We start from the raw sequence: 24,000 nt of genomic DNA on the forward strand, positions 1-24,000 counted from the left end.
TGTTTGCAGGTGGAACAGTCGAAGGTCCTGGTAAAGGAAGGAGGAGTGCACCTTCTGCTCACCATCGTCGACACCCCCGGCTTCGGTGATGCTGTTGATAACAGTAACTGGTGAGCTCCAGCCTTCTGTCTTTGGCTAATTTAATTTAAGTTACTGTAACACACTCTCATTGTATCACTGACTACGTTTACATGCACAAAATAATCAGTTTTTTGCCCTTGTTCCAAAAAAGACGATATTCCGACCAAGCTGTTTCCATGGCTAATGAAAGTGAATATTCCACTAATATTCCTGTTTACATGTAGCCGTGCAAAACAGAAGTTTTCCACCAGTGGCGGACTTGTTGTGATTTATACTTCTGCGTTAAATCGATGCCATGACTACGTACGTAGAGACACAGACCCTACGCCGTAGCCTGACATGCACATCTGGAAAAATTTAACTACACGTTGCGGCGATGCACGTCTCTCGGCCGTGGCTTGGTAGCGTTGGAAATTGGAAATTGGAATTGGAAATTGATTTATTTGAAACAGGGACAATGCACAAATAAACATTAAACTTGTTAAACAAGAGAATATGTCTTGGGCCAGTTTATAGCAACAATTGCTAATTTCCACCTGTAGTCCCTGCTTGCATTTTTTTTTGCAGTTGCATTTCCTGGTTCTCCTTCTCCATCAACAACATGAGATCAAGGAGAGGGTTAACTTCTCCTGCTCCAGATCTCCCACCGTGGTCAGAAAGAACAGGGGAGACACTTTGTTTCTCTCACTATGACTCTAGAGTCACTACTCACTCTGAAGATAATCACTGTCACTCTCTCACTCGCTCTACCACACACTCCCCACACACACACACACACACACACACACGCCGGCCCTGCTATTCTGTTAAAGGTCCAATGACATGGTGCTCTTTGGATGCTTTTATATAGACCTTAGTGGTCCCCTAATACTGTATCTGAAGTCTCTTTTATATAGACCTTAGTGGTCCCCTAATACTGTATCTGAAGTCTCTTTTATATAGACCTTAGTGGTCCCCTAATACTGTATCTGAAGTCTCTTTTATATAGACCTTAGTGGTCCCCTAATACTGTATCTGAAGTTCGAAATTCAGCTTTGGTGCAGAATTACAGCCACTAGAGCCAGTCCCACAATGAGCTTTCCTTAGTATGTGCCATTTCTGTGTCTGAAGCTATTCAGGAGGAGAGTGGGAGGGCAAGGTGCAGGGTGGGGTTGTGGCCTTGACCAACTGCCACTTTTCTCGTTTGAAAGCCATGATGTCTCTCTCTCATGGGTTGGCCAAATTCTCTGGGCGGGCAAAGCAGAGAAAGGGGAGGTAACCTTGCTTGTTATGACCTCATAACAAGCAGATATTAAAACGGCTCATCTGAGCTTTCATTTTCTCAAAGGCAGAGCAGGATACCCAGGGCTCGGTTTACACCTATCGCCATTTCTAGCCACTGGGGGACCATAGGCAGGCTGGGGGAACTCATATAAATGTTAAAAAACCTCATAAAGTGAAATTTTCATGCCATGGGACCTTTTAAAGAGATCGACGCGCACACACACACATACGCACAAGTATAAACTTCAGGCCACTTACATCGGCTACGGCGACCGCTCTGCGTGGAGCCTCCGCAGGACCATAAATCACACTTTAGCCCTAAACCGGCTGTGAACTGTTGAAAACTTTGGTTAAAAACCCAGATTGAAACGCGTATTCCGAATGTGCTGTATGTCCAAAGAATGCCTGTAAAGCCCGAATAATAGGGCATATCCCAGGTGTCTTAATCGGAAAATGCTAAATACTGAAAAAGGCCTTTAATCGGAATATCCAAACGGAATATGCTGTTTACGTGACCTGAATCAAATTCTGAATATTGTCATATTCAGAATAATAGTGGAATGTTAGTGTGCATGTAAACATAATCACTGTACCTGACATTGATGTGAATGATTTATTTTTTTTTACCAGGAGTAATCCAGTAAAAAAAAATGACATCAAACAGTCAATAATCAGAGTTCAGTAACAGGACATGTGCATTCAGTGGTCAGAAAGTCCTTAATCCTGTTTTTAAAATCTTCCATGCTGTGTGGTCCTCAGCTGGCAGCCGGTCATCGACTACATCGACAGTAAGTTTGAGGATTACCTCAACGCAGAGTCCCGGGTCAACAGACGGCTGATGCCCGACAGCAGAGTGCAGTGCTGCCTGTATTTCATCGCTCCGTCTGGACACGGGTAGGTACTACAGGGATCCTCCTGATCAGGGAATTTCTACAGGCGTGCCAATATATATTTTTTTCAAATCTATTTGGTTTTGTCCAATCGAGACTTACAATAGGAAACGCAAACAATAACAAACTACAGTTTTCCACCATCAAAGTACAAATTCAGCATCCTTGAAATCTATACATCAGTTAGGTCATAAACTATTTCCACTGCCATAAATAATCCATTTCTTCAATTTATGAATGAAAACATTTTCTCTCACTCTTAGCTGATAAGTCATTTTTCCATAGTGTAAATCTCTTCTATAATTTCTAGCCATTGTTTTATAGTCAGGGGTTCAGTTTCTTGTAATTGCCTTTTTTACTTGTGATTAATAGTATCTAAATATCTATCATTACCCATGACAGTGTGGCCTTTCAAAACGTGTGCTAATACAATATTTCGTCATCCAAAACACAGTCACATATGAGTTTATGTTATGCATTTGCAATATTACACAATGTAGGAGTTCAACTTTATTAGAGCTGTATAGTTGCATGTAAAGTTCTGTTTATTAATCCGCCTCCAGACCAGTTTAGTCAGTGTTTTTTTTCTAAGTCACACGGGTAGAAATAAGCAACGGAGCTGCAGATTTCAGCTGTTGTGTTCCAGTGTTGCTCCGCTGCGGCCTCGTTCTCTGGCCAGCAGTTACTGTAAGTAGTCCAGACCCAGGCTCTGCCTGCGCCCTCCTACCAGGCTGCCATGCACAAATAACACTGGTGTAATCTGTCCTGAGCTCGCTGACCTGGAGACCCCATTCCTCCCATCTGTGTCTTGGCTCTGACCACTGCCAAACACACACACACACACTCACACACTTACAGACAGACACACACACACACTTACAGACAGACACACACACACACACACACACACACACACACACACACACACACACACACACACACACACACACACACACACACACACACACACACACACACACACAATCATTCTTGGCCTGGCTGTTTTCACACACTAAGCCACACTGTGCTGCCCACAGCAAAAGGTGGTTTTGCAGTCCAGTGCTGTTGAGCCTATTGGCCCACAGTGACCCAGCCTGGGTCTGACCGCAGCCAACATCTGCCCCTGAGCTGTGTGTGTATTTGTGTGTCAGGGTTGCACTGGAACATTAGACCAGCATTGGCCTTTTATCAGTGCGAAATTCACAGCACAGACTACGGGGGTTCTTAGCCTGCTCGTATTTATTAATCCGCTTCTTGAGGCGCTTAAAAGCTTTTAATAAATGTATTCCATGCATATTATATGGATAAGGTGATTTGTCATCTCATTAGATTTTCTGCTGTAAAGTAAGCGTATTAGGGCCAGCTTTACAAACATTTCTGATTCAATCAAAAGCTGCAGCTGGTGGCCAGGATAGCTCAGTCGGTAGAGCGGGCGCACATATACAGAGGTTCATGCCTCGTCGCAGAAAGTCCGGGGTTCGAGTCCGACATGGGGCGATTTCCTGCATATCTTCCCCTTTCATTGCTTTCCTATCATTATAGGTGGAAATGCCCAAAAAATAATCTGAAAAAAAAAAAGAATAAGCTGCAGCTGAACTAGATTTATTATGGAGACACATGATTCTCTACAGTTGCAACAAATGTGTGTTACATTATCAGTAAATAAAATGAGATTTTAAAATATGTATGACTAGTTTGGACTATTTTAGTTTAATGTATACACATACAATAGTAGAACATTATATTGATGTTGAAGGAGGATTTTCAGAATCCAAACAGACAGATTTACGATGCTGTCTGCTCCATCCAGATGTACAGTTTGAGGTCAGCCAAGCCCTAAAGTGTGTGTGTGTGTGTGTGTGTGTGACTATAACCATCAAACTGTCTCGTTTCTTTGCTTCTTTCTTTCTCAGACTGAAGCCCCTCGATATTGAATTTATGAAACGGCTACATGAAAAAGTAAACATCATCCCCCTCATCGCAAAAGCAGACACAATGACTCCTGAGGAGTGTCAACAGTTCAAGAAACAGGTGTGTGTGTGTGTTTGTCACTTTGGACTGAATGTACTGTATATGTCTCTGTTTGGCAAGCATTTGTCATATTTTTTTTTCTTCAAATGTTATTGTTTGGGTCAGAGTCTGTCCTCTGTTAATGTGGCTAAATGATTAAATGCCAGGTTTGCGGTCACTGTAGACCTCCACAGCTTTGTGCTTTTTACTCCCTAACAAGTCCAAATTAGGGATGTTAATGATTACCCGTCAACCCACAATATCAAATTTGACCAGATCAGTTAAAGGTGCCATATGTAATACTGACAGCTAGTGTTTAAAATAGTTACTGCAGTACAAATTCAAAATACTGGAGAGAGTCGTCTCCCCCGCCCCCTCCTCCCCACACTCGAAGTTCACGGAGATTGCCAGGCTGAGACCGCAGCATCCGTAGTCTCGCTTTGCCAGACCCTGCCAGTTCTGCCATCGTTTACCTTTTTCTTCTTCTTTAGTCTGTAGAAAGAGCAACGTCGGTAGCCTTTGCTCATTAGCGCCACCGCTGTTCAGGAGAAGACTGCAGCTAGTGTCGCGACCACCAGCGCAGGTATAAATCAAGGGGGTAAGCTTCGCTTCAGAACGCGAACCTCTGATGGCGCCATTTTGTTGCTACAAAGCGATCACCTCTTGTTAGCATTCCACTGACCGCCATTTTTTTTTACGTCACTTGACTGCGAATAACTTTACATCTGAAGCGTTTAAAGACTCTATTTGTCCGTTGTTTATTTCTAAAGAAACACGACAATGTATAAAAGGCTCCATTACCTTGTACCTCACGTTATGGCTCCGTAACAGACGCTTTTGTAAAAATAAGCTAACGATTGTGTCATAACCAAGTGACTTACTGTTGCACAGTAGAGGAATTACCGTACAGTACAGGAGAAGCTCACAGGCAGTTTGGACTTACATTAGCTGTTTAGGTTTAATTACTAATGTTAACTAGCATGTTAGTGATCAATAATTAGCCTGTGCTTGTGTTATCTCCTTACATATACCTACACTCTCCATCTCTGTAAGATTGGGAATGATTGAGATTTCTCTCGGCACAGCTACCAGAAGACTTCACACTTTCAGACAGGTTGCTGACGTCACATTTACGTTGTCTCTATCAGTTGGAGGCTGCGCAGTAAAGCAAGAGATCACCGGAAAAGTGCTTCTAATATCCTTCACTGGTCCAGAGCAACGGGGTCTATTGGTCCATTGTATATATGTCAATGGTATAAATAGTCACAGAGATTTCATGACGTCACATATGCACACGCCAACTCTGCTGCGGTTACTGTAAAACAAGCTTTAGGCAGGACCAGTCGGGATCACTTTACTGGCTGTGTCTTGTTTTTGTAAGTAACCAACTTGGGTACTGTAGCTATATAATTCAATGTGAATACACAAATGTTGAAATTACATAAAATGCCCATCCATAATAGCTGTGATAAATTAGCCTGAAGCTAATGCTACCTCTTCAGGAGGAAATAAGCCAACTCTGCGTCCTTTTTGGCTCTAGGCTGTCTCCATCTTTCAAATCTATCAGAGTACCCAGAGCTAAAAATCCAACAAATCCATCCTATCTGTGGACAATGTTGTTACACTGTTTGTATGCACACAAAACAGTGTAATGCGTTGTTATAAACTGGCATTGCTAACCATGGCTAACCTGGCTAGAGCTAGTGAAAACAATGGAAATCCGACTTGTAATTTGAACCCATTCAACTCGGTGGTGACATCATTCCCAGCTTCGGCTTCCGTCCTAAACACAGAGTACAGCTGTCCGTGGAACGAGGAAAGTATGTCCGAGACTCTCGGACGTGGTGGACTGGGATTCTGTTGCCTGTTTGTCAGTTAATGGTTAATGATCGGTCAGCTATCAGAAAAAAAACTGTAAATTAGCATGCCTAGTCCAAATGATTTATTTAATTATACATCAAAAGCCCTATGAAGAGAATACAGGAAGTAAGAGTTATAGTAAGAGTTTCCACCAATGTGGAAGATGTATAGTAGGGCTGCACAATATATCCTGTTTTTATCATCATTGCGACATCACCCGGCACAATAAACACATCGCAAAAGTAGGGCTAGGTACCGAACTCAATGCTTTTTAGGCACCAACCGAATACCCTCTAAAGTATTGAGTATTAAAAAATGCCTCGTCATCTCATCAGCGTTGGTGAGCCAATAAGCATGCAGCTTATTATCATTTATAATAATGAACGTTTCTCAGTATGGCTATGTTCAGAAGATGGTGTTGTCCGGCAACTTTTGCGCGCAGAAACTAGAGTGAAGATAATGACCTCTTCTGAAGAGTCCATGATTTTTTAATCCTCCGTGTCCTCCTTGGCTACTAGCAGCTGTGTGTAGGAGGGGGAGGGGTGTGTGTGTGGGGGGGGGGGTGATCACGGAAGGCTTGTATCATGTGGATGCAACAACAGAATTGTTGTTATTACTTAGAATTTCTCATGGAACTGAGCACACCTTAATGTTTGTTTATTTACCGATATCGTGCCGCCCTAATGTATAGTGTGTAGCACTCTGTATTGATGCACAGACACTGTCTGTCTACATGTGATGGTAGTGCTGATGTGATGAATGAGCAGGTGTGTGTATTAACTAACCTCCAGCGGGACTATTGATGTCTCTGGACCCGTTTGTCCCACATCCAGTACAGCTTGCTCTACATGACCCTCTGTTTTTCCATTTCCCCCTGCCTCTCCCCGTTCGCTCTCTGCTGTGTGCAGATCATGAAAGAAATCCAGGAGCACAAAATCAAAATCTACGAGTTCCCAGAGACAGATGATGAGGAGGAGATGAAGATGGTCAGGAAAATCAAGGTCTGTTCCTCTAAATCAATCCTCCATGAAACTTTAAATAATCGGTCTGTGGTTTTTAATTTACAGGGTACCAGTGGGGTCAAGTATTAAAGTCTTACGTTTAATATTCAAAAAAATAAGGCCTTAAAAGTACTGGATTTCGTTAACAAAGGTCTTACATTTTGTCTTGTCCTTTCGTAGAATTAAATAAATACCGTAATGTCGTGTATAAATACTTTGTGTGGGTAAATTTACCTTATTTTGTATTTTTACTTCTATAGCTTAAGAGCTCTATTAGACTTAGACTATTAGACTTTTAGGACACAAGTGTCTTTGCGAGTTTAAGGCCGGTTACACACTGGCTGCGTGGCGTGAGCGTGGCGTTTCTGTTGCGTGTCAGCTACGTGGATTTTTCTACGTCTTTACACACCAGAAACGTGTCTGACGCGGCGCAGCTGTTGCTGCCAACCTTATCTGGACACATGGATGTTTCCCATTGATAAAATGAAATCTCATGTTAAACATAAATATATACTGATTTGATTACAGCAAAGACAACATCGGCAATATTGACGGCAAAATAGGCTACAGAATATTTCGTTCTGTATTGACAGGTGCAATATTAGAAAATCGATTTTCTTTTTTTTTTAAATTACATTAATATCTACATTTATTTCAAAACCTAGAGACTTTCAAACATCACCATGTCATTTATTAATATGTATTTGTGTCTAAACAACATATAAACATATTTTCATATTCTATTTTGCCTTGAAACGCTTCCAACACGCTAGCTTGTTGCGTGAAAAATAGGCGTCTGTTCTATCACAGGTTTTCGGCGCGGCTTGAGCCGCCCCTCAGACGCACATGTCACACAGGCAGTGTGTAAGCTCTAACCTGTTAACATGGGAGCCGAAATATAAACGGACACGCCACGCTCACGCGATGCATCCAGTGTGTAACCGGCCTAAGACCGACGCAGTTGTCAGTTTCCGCACCGTTTAAACAGCAAATGCACCTAAGATGCGCCTAGGCTCGTGCACAGCGACACACTATGCTTGTTACACACACAGGGACGCACAGCACCACACACACATGCAGAAGATTAAAAATAAAAATAGGTGTGAAATAGTATTATGATATGATCACTTCACGCGTGAGCAGATCAGTTTCTTCTCCTGAACATCTCTCCTTCCTGCTCAGAAAATCCTCCATCATAACAGCAATGCTCCAAGGTCCAAACGCGCCTGGCTTTTAAAGGGAATGGGAGATGATCTCTGATTGGTTTATTGCATGTTACGCCCAAAACACACCTATGATTAATGAAGACACTAGGTACAACCCTTTTGAACCATGCGCCTGGCGCACGGACCCTTTTTGAGGTCCGTGCGTGAAGCGTTTGACTTGGAGAATCCTTGTGGTACCCTGATTTATGTCATGCATACTATGTCTCTGTGCATGTTAGCGACCAGTCACAGTTTACAGTGTATTTTTAGCCATTGTGCAACAGTTGTGTCCCCTCCCTCCTCACTGCAGGACCGTTTACCCTTGGCTGTAGTCGGTAGTAACACCATCATTGAGGTCAATGGGAAGCGAGTGCGCGGGAGGCAGTACCCCTGGGGTGTGGCTGAAGGTGAGAGGTCAAAGGTCAACTTATCCTAGCCTAGAAATTGATGAACTAAGTGGAGTCTCTCTGTCACACACACACACACACACACACACACACACACACAAACACACACCCTCACACACACTCTCACAGACCACAGTTTCCACTGTTTTATTGGATTATTGAGCTGACTTGTAGATGGTTTGCAAAGCAGTAACACAATCAATGTGCTCCTTTTTTGTTCTCATTCCAATATTCAGCACACACACAAACGCACACTGTGGTACTGTGCTATTGAGTAATCACAGCTCTGGGACTGGGTACTAGTACTTGATACCTTAAGTTATCAACAGAAAAAAATAACCCAGTACTGAGTAGTATCAAAACTTCTCCACTCGAAAGAGTCCTGCTTTTGATCCTTTTTGTGAACACACCAAAAAAGAAAAGACTATTTGCAGGGCTGGGCAATATATCGATGATATATCAATATATGAGACTGCATATCATTATAGATTTTGGATATCCTAATATCGTTCTGGCATAAGTGTTGTCTTATCCTGGTTTTAAAGGCAGCATTACAGTAAAGTGATGTCATTTCCTGGACTTAACAGACTGTTGTAACCGTTTTATTATTTCCCTTTACCCACTTAGTCATTATATCTACATAGGGCTGGGCGATAGGGAGAAATCAGATATCACGATATTCTTGACCAAATACCTCTATCGATATTGCGGCGATATTCTGGGGTTGACAATTGGTGCTTTGACAAAATATCTTAGATTTTAGATAAATAATCTTCAGTAATGTTGACATAATGTCTAAGTGGGGAAAAGACAAATAATAGAACAGCTAGAACAGTCTGGTAAGTTCAGAAAAGTACATCACTTTACTGTAATGCAGCCTTTAAAACCAGGAAAAGACACCATTTATGTCATATCATGATATTACAATATCCAAAATCGAAGACGATATCTAGTCTCCTATTACGGTATCAATATAATATTGATATATTGCCGAGCCCTATATCTACATTATTGGTGATTATTTATGAAAACTCTTTGTGTTAATATTTTATTAAATGGAAAATTTGATAATGAACACCAGTTAAAGTGTTCATATTGTGCTTTTTGGCTTTTCCCCTTTCCTTTATTGTGTTTTTTATTTTATATATATATATATATATATATATATATATATATATATATATATATATATATATATATATATATATATATATATATATATTACTTCAGAGACAAACCTGTGTCACTTTGTAACACACGTTATAATGCTCGCCTAGCTGCTAGCATGGCACGCCCTCATACTCTGCTTCTGACTGGCTAGTAGTCCTTACCTAGGTACTGTCAGGGCACGCCCTCATACTCTGCTTCTGACTGGCTAGTAGTCCTTACCTAGGTACTGTCAGGGCATGCCCTCATACTCTGCTCCTGACTGGCTAGTAGTCCTTACCTAGGTACTGTCAGGGCATGCCCTCATACTCTGCTTCTGACTGGCTAGTAGTCCTTACCTGGTACTGAGCATATGGATGGGACAGAAGTGAGATGTCTCACTCTGTAGCTAAAACAGAGAGCCCAATACACAGGGTGAAAAGAGGAGCTGCAGCAATGTGCAGTACAACAAAATATGGTGTTTTTTGAAAATTAAACCATGTAAACCTATTCTGTTACAACCTCTAAATACAATTATGAACCTGAAAATGAGCATAATATGAGCACTTTAATGTAATCTCATGTCATAGTTTTGTATGATCTAGCTGAGAGAACCAGAGAACAGGAACAATGCAAGCCTCAGTGAAGATAAACACAAGCCAGCGATACTGATAATATCGAGAAGAAAACAACACAGTGACACACTCGAGCCAGCAGTGAGAAACTAGACGTTTTTTCTCTTTAGCACAGGATATGAGAGCCCTGTTTGACCTGACACAGGAAGTCGCTGTCACATTGTGGTGAGAAGTATGAAGCATGACAAACGTATTGAGCTTAAAGATGAGCAGAGCGCCGCACTGTGAACGTGACAGAGGTGTCTACTGTAATGAATGGGAGGCAGTGAAGGGAACATTCCAGATCATGTAGATTATGCAGTTGTCGTCTCAGAAGAACAACAGCTGAAGACCTAAGTGCATTACAGCCTGGCATTTTAGTTTTAATGCATCATTGTTGTAAGTGATTCTTATATTCCCTAATTGTGAAAATATAAACTGAATAAAAAGCAAGAAACGGTGGCCGGGTTGGCTGAGTGGTAAAGCAGGCGCTTGGAGGTTTATGCCTTGACGCAGAGGTCCAGGGTTCGAATCCGACCTGTGACGATTTCCTGCATGTCTTCCCCCTCTCGCTCCCCCCTTTCTCACCTAGCTGTCCTGTCAAAAATTAAATAGGCAGAAAAGCCCCAAAAAAATAATCTTAAAAAAGAAGCAAGAAACGTTTTATAATGTCAACCTCTACTTTTGCTGACTGGACCGAATTCTCAGTGGCCAGTCTAGCTAGGCTTTTATATTTATTTTTTATTAAAAGGAAACATATCCGAGGAAAACAGGGAATTTAATCGTGAATAGACAGGAAAAAAAAGCCACATTGAAAAACATGGGGATGAAAGAAAGAGAGCAATTTCTGAACCGCCTGCAAAAAGCAGAGCAGAGCTGGGTAAAGTCTCCCTAAAAAAATTAAAAAGATCAAAAGAGTATTTGCGGCTCCAGACAGATTTGTGTTAGTGTATTTTAATAATATTTCTATATATTCTTTTGCCAAAAATGGCTCTCTTAATAGTAAAGGTTGCTGACCCCTGGCATAGTGGATGACATAGCTGGAATAAGTCTTCAGATCCTTTACTTAAGTAAAAGTACTGATACCACACTGTAAAAATACTGTGTTTGAAAATGTTACTTAGGTAAAAATATGTAAATATCATCAGGAAAATGTACTTAAAGCGCCCATATTATGCTCATTTTCAGGTTCAAAATTGTATTTAGAGGTTGTACCAGAATAGGTTTATGTGGTTTAATTTTCAAAAAACACCATATGTTTGTTGTACTGCACATTGCTGCAGCTCCTCTTTTCACCCTGTGTTGGGCTCTCTGTTTTAGCTACAGAGTGAGACATCTCACTTCTGTTCCATCTTTGTTGGGAGTCGCACATGCTCAGTAGCTAGGTAAGGACTACTAGCTAGAAGCTAGCGCTGCTTGCGGTTAGCCACTTCGTTCTCAATCGCAAAACACTGCTACAACACACGAGTTCACCCTAATCTACAAAAGAAATGGTATAGAACTACTTCCATGTCCCTGTTCTGCAGGTATTCCACGCAAAGTTGGAAGTGCGCCCTCCTTTAGAAGAAGTCTCCCGGCTAATCCTGCCTTGTACAGGCTGAAGTTGGAGAAACGGCTAGCTGATGTAGTATTAGCTAAAGTGGTTAGCACACACCAAATGTTTCGGCCGATGATGTATAAAGCCCTGCAGATTTTGAACAGCTCACCAGGAGACTGAAGGCAGGACACATTCAGAAACCGTATCTCACTCAAAACAGCATGGATGTTTTTTTTTTCCCAAGTTTGTATGCGTGTGGAAGCACCAGAGACACAAAATAAAAAAGGGATTTTTTCATAATATGGGCACTTTAAAGTATTCCACGTAAAAGTACTCAATGCAGAAAAATCCTCACGTTTTAGAAACTGAAAACGATCCAAACAGTTTTGTCAATCAAAGTATTTAATCGGCTAATCATTTTGGCTCTAATTGTAGGCCGTTATATTGTTGGGTAGGTTAATTAATAATAAATCATCATATTTTATAAACTACATGTGTTCGTTTCCAAAAATCTTCACTTGTAAAGTAACTAGTAACTAAATCTGTGAGATTAATGTAGCGGAGTAGAAGTAGAAAGTGGCATGAAAAGAAAAGACTCAAAGTACAAGTACCTCAAATTTGTACTTAAGTACAGTACTTGAGTAAATGTATGTAGATACATTCCACCACTGTAGGAGTGCTACTATGAAACTGGTTTGCCATCCATGGGGAGTGAGTTTTGGAATACCAAAAATATTTTTGGCTCCGTGTCAGCATAAATATGAAGAGAGGGCGGGAGAGAGAGAGAGGGGGAGAGAGAGAGAGAAGGTCCCTGGGAAGCTATGCGAGGCACCGCAGCACTGAACAGCAGAGTCCCCAGAGAGCTGAGCTGAGCTTCAGTGTGGGAGGGACACACGCTGCCCCCTGCTGGTGCTTTCTGCTACTGCAGCTGTCCACGTAGTGCTACTGCAGGGCCTCGGGAAGCCTGAGCCACTGTTGAGACTCCTTAGCTGTGGTGGAATGGAACGGAGTACATTTACTCAAGTACAAATGTTGAGGTACTTTACTCAAGTCATTTCTTTCCATGCCACTTTCTACTTCTACTCCGCTACATTTCAGAGAGAAATATTGGACTTTTTACTCCACTACATTCATCTGTTACAGCTTTAGTTAGTAGTGGTGACTTTACAAATAAAGATTTTTGCACACAAACATGTAAAATCTGTTTTATTATAAAACTATCCAAATCAGCTCTGTTGTTAAAAATAGTTACTATCCGTTAAGAACCATTACTCAAGCCAATTCTGTCCTTTCAGGATATGGAAAAATTGAATTCATGCCTTCATTACATCATAGCTGGACCATTGCAATTTCCTTTATTTAGGCCTTCCCCAGTCTTCATTAAGTCAAAATGCAGCTGTAAGGGTGTTGACTGGTACTAAAAAATGTGAGCATATCACCCCAGTGCTATCCTTTCATCACTGGCTACCCGTCGAAATCAGGGAGCAAGAAATATAACTGAATACATCCATAATTAATCCTGTTAGTCAAATAAATGAAATCCTTAAGCACAAAGAGCATGGAAACGTGGTGAGGATATCAAATAATGTCACATGGGAAGAATAGAAGTGAATAGATTGGTTAATAATTGAATGTCATGTGATGTAATGCTAAGACCAAATGGGAAAACTCAGCGAAACGGGTTGGTAAAAGATAAAAAAATGACTAAAGTTTTAATTTATTTAATCACATGATTGAAGTTAAACTGAAAAACATATCTAATTTTTTTTTTTACCAACTAATTGGGGCTCAAGGGAAAAGTATAGTTTTATATAAAGTGTTATATTTCTGTGCGTACTTACTACTACTGTTGAATTCAGAAAATGACATCACTCTACTCTAATGCAGCCTTCAAAACCAGGAAAAGACCACACATAATATATTACGATTTTACAATATCCAAAATCTAAGACGTTATCTAGTGTCATATCACGATATTGATATAATATCGAAATATTGCCCAGCCCTATCCATAATCCCTACAGGGATCACTCCTGTTCGTGTCATAATCACTCCACGTTATGGTGTCTGAACTGCTCTGTTTGTCTGTTCTTACAGTGGAAAACGGAGAGCACTGTGACTTTACAATCCTCCGGAACATGCTGATCAGGTGAGCAAAAACACATCATCTCCTCATCAGTACAAAGCAGTCATGCTGGGCTAAGTAAAAAGGTTTAATAATAAATACATTATCAGTCTTTGTCTGAGATGATGTTGATGTACGAGCCATCCCCTCACTAGAATAAGTGTGTTTTCCTTCAGTTCTTAAAGGGTAATTTTGTGTGTATTTTTTTTTTCTCAACATGGACCCTGTCTAAGTGACAAATGTGAACAAAAATCTTTGAAATTGTTCCAGGATTGAAACGCTGTAACTAGCAGCTTCGAACCGGGCTGCAATGTAACCCTAAAGGGCAAATGTGCATCGTTAATTTGGTCCACTAAAAGTTCTGTTGTTGCCACTGACAGGCTCAGATTATAAGTGTCTGACAACATTATGGAAATGATCCCTACAGAGATAGACCTTTTAGTTAAAGAGTAAGATCCTTTTTGTTTAACATGAAACAGCTCAGAGATTGCTATCGCTAAACCCACCAGACTCCATGTAAATAATCAGCATTTTTAGCGTGTATAGAGGCAGCACATTTCCACATGTAAATCGGTAAATTACGTGTCTATTTCAACCAAACCAGAGTGGTGATTGTTGGAACAGTGGAAAGATGAACCAAGGCGACTTTTGATAGTTTTATTTAGTTTCTGTCCACTTTGAATGAAGTGTGTTTTATGATGATAAAATTACTGTTTATTCAAATAGAGTCTGGCAATAGTAATATCAGGGATGTTTTTATGTTAAAAAAAGAACCAAAAAAGTCATCCTCTGTGGGAATCCTTTCCGTAATGTTGTAAGACACTGAATAGAATATTAATATAAATAGTCATTGGCAAATCAAGCACTTTTAGGGGAGTCAATTTTAAGTTGCGCAATTGCCCGATAACTTACAATGTAGCTTGATTCAGCGGTCTTGCTTAATACTGGACCAATTTCAGAGACTGTTCTCATCAGTCACATACACACAAAAACACATGAAAATAAGGTTGAAAAAAAAAATAACATTAATGGACAAATCCGGCGCAAGATGAAGAGGGTAAAGTAAAAAGTAAAAATAAATCACTATTTCTATACCACTAACAAAGCTCAAAATAGCACCACACTTCCACAGTAGCATAATGAGGTATGATACAGGTAAACCGAAGCATTGAGAACTTTGTAAGTGTACAGACAGTTTATTTAAAACATAGTTTATAAAGACCGTACTGTTCACTATACAGGCAGGCGCCATCTTGGTCACGACCAGACGAACGGCGTGCATATATTTTAATAAACAGATATAAAGCTAATAAGCAGTTTGCGATAAAACTGGTCACATTCGATCGAAAACATATCCCACAGAACGGTCGACTCGGTACACATGTGTTATTAACTCTTAGGGTCATTTTGTGCCGGATTTGTCCTTTAACCTTTAAGGAGTGGTCAGAGGCTCAGGACTGAAAATGAAGCAAAGCACAATACTTGATAATATATGTACTGTAAGCAAACAAATCTTCTAATGAGAGTAAATGTGCTAATTTACTTCCCTCTTGTTGTTTCCCAGGACCCACATGCAGGACCTAAAGGACGTGACCAACAACGTTCACTATGAGAATTACCGCAGCAGGAAACTTGCTGCAGTCAACTACAACGGTGTGGACAACAATAAGAACAAGGGACAGCTAACCAAGTAAGTTCATCTGTACACCGCTGGGGTGTTTGTTTTGCTGAAATGCACATTTCAGGGTCTCTGCGGGGTCTTAAAAAGACTCAAAAGTCTCAAAAATGTTAGGCTTTAAAAAGTATTAAATTAAGTATTGTGTTCTAGGTCCAATATAATTTTAAACCAGACTTTATTTCCCTACCTCCATGTAACGCTGCCTCTAATGCTGGTGTTGTAGTTCTTTCTTTCACCAGTCCATATTGAATTCACTTTTTTTATGTTGTAATATATATTCTTTTTTTTCTTCTTTTTTTTGGAGGTAAAAATCTTTTTAATTAGTGAATTACTGCGTTTACAGTGCCTGTTTTGTCATTGCTACAAATTATATTGGAGTGGTATTTTCAGCCACAAACCATAACATGACATTACCATCTTAAAAAGCTTCCTTCTTTTTATCACTCTCCCCAGTACCAAATACTAATTTTACATCTGACTTTTGATTCAGAGGCACAGTGTGCTAGCAGCATTTAAATCAGTGGGCCCTTTTCTGTTGGGATATAGGTCTTAAATTTCATTTATAATATTCTTAATAATGTCTTGAAGAGTTGAGTGACATTAACAGTGTGAACTAATGGGACGATGTTGCTGATTTGGCTGGTTCTATCAGGACGCTCTGAGCAGCTCGGTCACTGTGTAACCACGGAGGAAACTACAGGTCAGAGGTCAAAGTCTGCAGCCACTGACCTGCAGATTAAAATTGGCAAGCTGTCACTAAAGCAGCTCCAACCTTTAAACCCATTACTGGCCCAAACAAAGCAGCACTAACCCCCCGACTTACTGGCCACCAGTACCGGTTGTGTTTAATCTGACCGTACTAACTGTTGCACCGTCAGACTCGTGAACCACCGGCTGCAGCTGTCAGCCATCACCAGCACACTCTCACAGGCTAATGCATGATTTAATGCTAGCACGCTAAGTGTCTGTGCATCTGTTTGTTTTTAGCACTGAGACGGCTGATGGCATGTAAGTGTTACTTCACTTCTTCAAAACCTCTCCAAAGAATTGCATTTCCACTCCTCTCTCTGACCTTTTTCATTTTCCACTGATCTACTGAATTCTTTATTTTTTTTTTTTATTTTCACCCGCAACTCTTGACATCAATGCAATTTATTTAAATGAAGCATTGAAAAATTGTGTTAAGTGATCCTGTTTGGTCAGATATTGCATCATTTCACACCAGAGACAGTTTTACCATCAAAAAAGGTCACAGCTTATTAGCTTCTCATGGTGACTCTGGTTAAGAGTCACCAACACTCAGTGTGTTGTAGACACACTGACATTGCCATCTCTAGAGCCAAGCTAGCAGCGTAGCTAACAAGCTAATAATAACTGGTCTGATAAGGTACATTTGTGCTTCCATTAGCCCTCATCTCTACTGCTAATGTGAACTAATCTAGCTAGCTAACCCGCAAACATGCTAATGTAGTTAATAACAATGTAAAAGATGCTTCTACTCGGCTCAATTAACATTGCTCATTAACATATTAGACACGTTTTACCTTTACAAACAAGATGATATCAGCTGCTGCAGGGCTAAGGACCTCCAATATGGCTGCTGGAAAGTGTTTCTTTTTTGTTCTCCAGCTGGACGAGTAGGTAGCGTGTCAAGACGTCGTCGTAGCGAGGCTTGGTTAGGTCCACGGTTTATTCCCTTATATTCCCCGTCACCTTCCCGCTCCAACCCTCGCTGGAAGCCGTCTGTTACATGGGGCTTCCAGGGAAGGCAAGCTAGTCGGGCCTCTTCTTCTCCTTCCCTGATCCTTCCTCTTCATCACTCTGAGGGCCTCTTCTTCTCCTTCCCTGATCCTTCCTCTTCATCACTCTGAGGGCCTCTTCTTCTCCTTCCCTGATCCTTCCTCTTCATCACTCTGAGGTCACAATGGCCTTTAGAAGAACTGTCCACCTGGGATGTTACAGATGTGAGACCATTAGGGCTGCATGATATGAGGAGAATATCCAATTGCGATTATTCTGACTGATATTGCGATTGCGATATGATTCTTGATATTGGAGGGAATGATTATTTTGTACCATTATTTTTAATTGTTTTATTATTTTAAATGATTGTAGTGTGATTTTTGCTATTTGATGGATCTGTACCAATTTGTAGGATGGGACGCCTCTGCAGCACCACAATACTAGTACTAATTCATAATGGTTTGACACATATTTTGTCTTTAACAAATAATGCGCCATGGGTTCAGAATTAGCACCATCTACTATAGCCAAATGCTGGTAAAATATGCAAGTGGCTGGCAGATTTACTCACCAGCCAAAAAACCCATGGTAATCTATTGAGTGGCTGGTAAGATTTGAACATTCACTAGCCATTTGGCTGGTGGATGAAAAAGACAAATTTTGAACCTTGCAATTTGATATTGCACTAGTCCATTTTGCAATTTCGATAAAATTGCGATGAATTGTGCAGCCCTAGTGAGCATCCACATAGCAGCCAGTGTGTGCTGTCCGTATGAACGCTGGCTTGTGTCTCCAGGAGTCCTCTAGCCCAGATGGACGAGGAGCGGCGAGACCACGTGTCCAAGATGAAGAAGATGGAACAAGAGATGGAACAAGTGTTTGAAATGAAAGTCAAAGAGAAGCTCCAGAAGCTCAGAGACTCTGAGGTTGAGGTAAACTAACAGTTTTTTTTTCTTCATTATTATGTGTTTGTAGACCTTTTGAATGGAATTCCATTTCTAGGCAACAACCTGGCCCCTTGTTAACTTCCCGTCTGTTGACATTCACATGATTCACACAGTAGTCTCGCTTTGCCAGACCTTCCTTCACAGCGCTGTGGAGGAGGGTCTGGCTAGTCCACACAGCATTCCGGGATGGGAGAAAAACGTGCTCTGGTTTATTGGCATTTCTTTAAACCAATCACAATCATCTTGGGCGGTGCTAAGTGCCGGACGGAGCCACGGCGCCGGACGGAGCCACGGCGCCTCTGAAAAATAAACAAAGTTGTTTTGGTGGATAAAAAGTAGTTTTAGTCGTGAGAGAGAAAACTCTGATTGGACAGATAGTCTAGCTAGCTGTCTGGATTTACCCTGCAGAGATCTGAGGAGCAGTTAACCATAGTCCTCACAAATCCACCGGAGTTTAAAATTGTAACACAAAGGAAGAGGAAGAGGACAGACATCTGGCTGAAAAATGAGGGCCATCCGGTGGAATATCCGGCAGCACCGGAGCAATCCCATAAATGAGTCGTTGTTGACATAGACTACATACACTGCAACAGGAAATCAACTTGGGGCCATTTAGAATGTTAATGTTTACAAATGTGTTATGGCCTATTACTCTGTGTTCCTTTGCGAATGCTTGGTTAACCGCCGGACTGTGCGTGCGGTGTCCCTGCAGCTCCAGAGACGACATGAACAGATGAAGAAGAACCTGGAGGCCCAGCACCGAGAGCTGGAGGAGAAACGTCGCCATCACGAGGAGGAGAAGGCCAACTGGGAGGCCCAGCAGAGGATTCTGGAACAGCAGAAACTAGATGCCTCCAGGTAAACACTCCATCACACGATATACATAAATGCTTATTATTGACTGTTCCCCTAATAGTGTTAGGGGAACAGTCAATAATAAATAATAATAATAAACCGGAGCTGGGAATGACGTCACGCCCGAGTTGAATGCGTTCCATTTACAAGTCTGATTTTTTTCATTGTGGGGTTAGCTCTAGCCAGATTAGCCATTGTTAGCACTGACCATTGATAACAACGCATTACGCTGTTTTTCTGCATACAAACAGCGTAACATTGTCCACAGATGGAAGTTGGACAGCGTTGTGTGTACGACTGATTTAGTGAGACACAAATAACACAGAAGTGCTTATAACTGTATGTTACTACGGTACTATGTTTTTGGATGAAGGCAGTAGACGGTTCCATGCTTGACTGCTCTTCTGTCCTCGTGTTTTCACAGGACCTTGGAGAAGAACAAAAAGAAGAAGATATTTTAATAACTCTGGAGGACCTTCGTGATGTTACAGTGTATTATTTTGCCAACCTATCAGCCCTTGATTGTCAGAGCATCTGTCAATAAACTCCATCCACTGTTTGACCATATTACTGTGTAATAATCAAGTGAAATCCAGGCAGTATTGCCTGGACTCTGAATTTAACCAATCCGTTCTCTGCTCATCCTCATGTTGCTCCTTCAAGAATTGTTATCTCTATATTGATTCCGTGTGCAGTCCAGTTTCGGGTCGCACACATCCCACAAAAGCGAGTATATTCACATAGAAAAGAGAGAACTGGTGTTCTTTAATCATGACAAAACAGGAGGGCGAAGTTCAGAGCTCAGTCTTTCTTTCCTCTTTTCTTCTTCTACTTTGGGAATGTTGGATGCTGCACTGCTCTGTGCTGCATTCTTTTAATGCCAAAAAAACAAACATAGAGGTCGGCCTTTCACTTCCTGTAGCATGTGTCAGGCTGAAGCTCACCTCAGGCACTGTTTTTTTTATATATATATACTGCATATGTATCTTTCGGTTCACTTATTTAGGCATCACATTTATTCCCCCACCCAAGTGGTATGCTCTCCCATCTCCTGTAATGTAAATTGTATAACCATCAACTGCAGTGTTTAACTTCAATGTGTAACATTTTCTTACTTTTTTTCATTTTGTATTGGTCCTGGTATAGAAACTGTTCATTTTGTTTCCAGTGTCCTAGCCGGTGTTTTTTTTATTAAATTAGCCCTGCCCTTGGAAACCCAACATGTAATCCTGACTTCACTCATGCTGAGTGTAACAATGTCAAGAAACTGTTCTTGAAGTGCTTTTACGTGAATTTATTTGAACTTCTTGTGCAGATTCTATTTAAAAAAAACAAGAAACAAATTTCCAGCAGAATCCAGTCGTTCCAGGGGCAGGATGTGGAAAGCTTGTGTCGGATGGGAAAGTTGGAGCTGAGAAGCTTCAGCCACACAGTGGTCCAATTAATAACTGTACCAAGCTGGCTTTATTTACATCACATTTAGCACTGTTTGTGTACTGCATCTGTATTTTGTAATGTCTTGTTTTTAATGTAAAAAGTCACATAATAAAATTGTGATGGGGGAAAAAAAACAGATGATCTTGGCTAAATGTGTGGATTCCCAAACATTACACCCTGTAATGACGCGTTATGTAATTTACACCCTGAAAGCACGTCACTAAATTTACAGTATTGCATTTTGCGTTCATGGTTTTAATTACAAAATGTGGCAGATTATTATATAAAAGCACAAATAGTATATTTTTAAAGTTGCTGCTTGATGTACTCTAATCTCTAATGATGCTATACAAAAAGGACGTGGAGCACTTGCTCACAGCTGGAAATGAAAATAAAGCTAAAAGGCAATAGTGGTGAAATGGCTTAAAAAAAAAATAATCAGTTTTTGCTGGAAAAACATGTTGCTGTCTCTTTAAGTTCAGTTGGCAGTTTGATTAACCCATATTTGTGTAATTTACTTTTCCTATAAAACAGTAAAGTATGTTGCTTTCTTGTGCACTAACTGGAACATTGGTTATTAAGTATATACACTACCGGTCAAAAGTTTGGGGTCACTTAGAAATTTCCATTCCACTCCATTCCAGACACAATACCTGCTGAGATCAGTTGTATTGTTTTTTTTAACCAGGGCAGCAGTTTTCAGATTACATTATGTGCTTACATAATTGCAAAAGGGTTCTCGACTGTTGTAGAAAGAAGTGGTTGAAGAAACACTTGAAATTCATGTTTTTTGGTCTAAACGTCATACCCAAATTAAAAATGGTACAGCTCCCATATACTTTGACACTCAGGGGTGTGCCTGATATCATTGGAAAGGTGATTGATGTGGGTTTGTTTGTGTATTTGAGAAGTGTTGTATTTTGTAGTTTTTTGGCTTTTTTATCTGCACTTTTCAAATAAAAATAAAAAAACGCACAGACATATTTGTAGAAAAGAATTCATATAAAATCCATTTTTGAGTCTTTTAGCTTCTGAATTTTTTTCTGTAGTAAGCTGAGACGTGGCTAATGCTGTGTTGTCTGTCACCTGTCAGATGTGTTTACAGCAGTGTATTTTAATAATTTTACAGATTTATGACTTGGACAGAAATAAAAAATCTCCATTCTAGCCTCTGTAACTCTGTGTCAGTAAGGCCTAGAATCGCCCTGACACTTGTAACAAAAACTTGAGAATGTTTCCTTTCCAATGATATCAGGCACACCCCTAAGTGTCAAAGTATATGGGAGCTGTACCACTTTTAATTTGGGTATGACGGTTAGACCAAAAAGCATGGAATTTCAAGCATTTCTTCAGCCACTTCTGTCTACAACAATCGAGAACCATTTTGCAATTATATAAGCACATAATGTAATCTGAAAACTGCTGCCCTGATTAAAAAAAACAATACAACTGATCTCAGCTGGTATTCTGTCTGGAATGGAGTGGAATGGAAATTTCTAAGTGACCCCAAACTTTTGACCGGTAGTGTATATATATATAGCACATTCTATATACGGTAGTTGGTATGAAGTATGGCATTGGGATGCACCATGAGGCCTCCTGCACACTGGCTGCGTGGCGTGAGCGTGGCGGCTGCGTGGCGTTTTCTATGTATTTACACACTAGAAACGTGTGTGACCCATTGATAAAATGAAATACCATGTTAAACATAAATATATACTGATAGGATAACAGCAAAGATGACGTCAGCAGTATTGACGGCAAAATAGGCTCCAGAATATTTCCTTCTGTATTGACAGGTGCAATATTTGAAAATTGATTTTTTTTTTTTAAATTACATTTATATCTTAATTTATGTCAAAATCTAGAGACTTTCAAACATCAACATGTCATTTATTAATATGTATTCATGTCAAAATGACATATAAACATATTTTCCTATTCTATTTTGCCTGGAAACGCTTCCAACACGTTTGCGTGTCGTGTGAAAAATAGGCGTCGGTCCTATTTCTAGCACGCATGCGTTTTCGCCGTGGCTCGAGCCTGTGTGACACGCTCACGCCACGCAGCCAGTGGTCAGGAGGCCTGAGAAAATGGGATGTCCATGTCCTTTTATATCTAACAAGGGAGCAGAGTGTTGTTGGCAGCGTTTTTGAAGTGTTCAAGAAATTGGAAATGCAACACAGAGACAACTATAAATATGATCATTTGGCATGGCAACATTGAACTATAAAAGCATTTCTGGGGTTCAAAGTAAAGAGTTTGAGGACTTAATGTCGTCTGCGTCCAGAAGGTGGCAGTACGAGACAGCACTGAACTGTCTCCTGCTGATTCAGGGACTTTGCATCCCTTTTGATCGGTCTTATCAATGTCTCTCTGAACTTTAGCCATGGCTCAGCTGTTTGTCTCTTGATGTACTTAAGCCCTAATAGTGCTTAGTAAAGAACTCAACGTCAGCTTGTGTTGCTATAGCCTTTCACCTGCTGAAAAGATCTTTTCTTTCCTACCTCCTGTGTGCTGTCATTCTACATTCAACAGGTCAGATTAGGGTAATTGCTGCCAACTTGGCACTGATGACACTGAACGTTTTAGTGTAAAGTAGGTTTGTTTTATTTGGTTATTTTTAATGGTTTTAATTCATTCCTTGGGAATTGAGTTGGAGGGCTTAGTTGTGGAATTCTGAGTCCACAGTGGACTCTAAAGGGGGTGCTACCTGTCATTCAGGAGGTTCTAGAGATTGTTGAGGGTATTCCAAGGTTCCTTGGGGGCTCCACTAGAGGATTCTAGAGATATTGAGGGGGTCCTTGTGAGGGTACCTGGATTCTTGAATGAGCTCCTTGAGTTCTTCCGGAGGTCCTTAAAGGGGTTCTTGAATTAGTTCCTTGGTTCCTTGTGAGGGTCATAGGAGTAACGGGATACTTAAAAGAGTTCCTTGAAATATTGTGGGAGTTGTTGGGGCCCCTAATTGGGATCTAGAGGTTCTTAATGGATTTTAGGCTCTTGAGATACTCCAGGGATTACAAAATGAGCTTTCAGAGGTAATTGGTAAGTTGTTCTAGGGGATCTTTTGAAGGTCTTGAGATAGTTCTAGGGCATCACAAGAGGATTCCAGGTCGACATGATATGATTTCAGGTTTTTTTGACAAGGTTCCCCCCTAATGGGGGATTCTTGTAGCCTGGCTCAGCCCTACAACGTACTTC

General features: G+C 40.7%; 1 protein-coding gene across 2 annotated transcripts in view; it reads left to right on the forward strand.

Moving 5' to 3' along the window:
* LOC114567832 (septin-7) overlaps positions 1 to 20,386 on the forward strand; it is a 51,662-nt gene extending 31,276 nt beyond the window's left edge. Inside the window, exons 5-15 of one of the 2 annotated variants that reach the window (XM_028596968.1) lie at positions 10 to 110; positions 2,104 to 2,238; positions 4,148 to 4,265; positions 7,013 to 7,105; positions 8,621 to 8,717; positions 14,112 to 14,163; positions 15,704 to 15,829; positions 16,805 to 16,825; positions 18,357 to 18,492; positions 19,220 to 19,365; positions 19,787 to 20,386. In XM_028596968.1, coding sequence (XP_028452769.1) covers positions 10 to 110; positions 2,104 to 2,238; positions 4,148 to 4,265; positions 7,013 to 7,105; positions 8,621 to 8,717; positions 14,112 to 14,163; positions 15,704 to 15,829; positions 16,805 to 16,825; positions 18,357 to 18,492; positions 19,220 to 19,365; positions 19,787 to 19,823 — 1,062 coding nt within the window. In that variant the 3' untranslated portion in view covers positions 19,824 to 20,386. The remainder of the gene's footprint in view (positions 1 to 9; positions 111 to 2,103; positions 2,239 to 4,147; positions 4,266 to 7,012; positions 7,106 to 8,620; positions 8,718 to 14,111; positions 14,164 to 15,703; positions 15,830 to 16,804; positions 16,826 to 18,356; positions 18,493 to 19,219; positions 19,366 to 19,786) is intronic. The other variant, XM_028596970.1, reaches the window with a different exon arrangement.
* Positions 20,387 to 24,000: the final 3,614 nt, after the last annotated feature.

Source organism: Perca flavescens, chromosome 14 (assembly GCF_004354835.1).
Source record: "Perca flavescens isolate YP-PL-M2 chromosome 14, PFLA_1.0, whole genome shotgun sequence".
Lineage (NCBI taxonomy): Eukaryota > Metazoa > Chordata > Actinopteri > Perciformes > Percidae > Perca > Perca flavescens.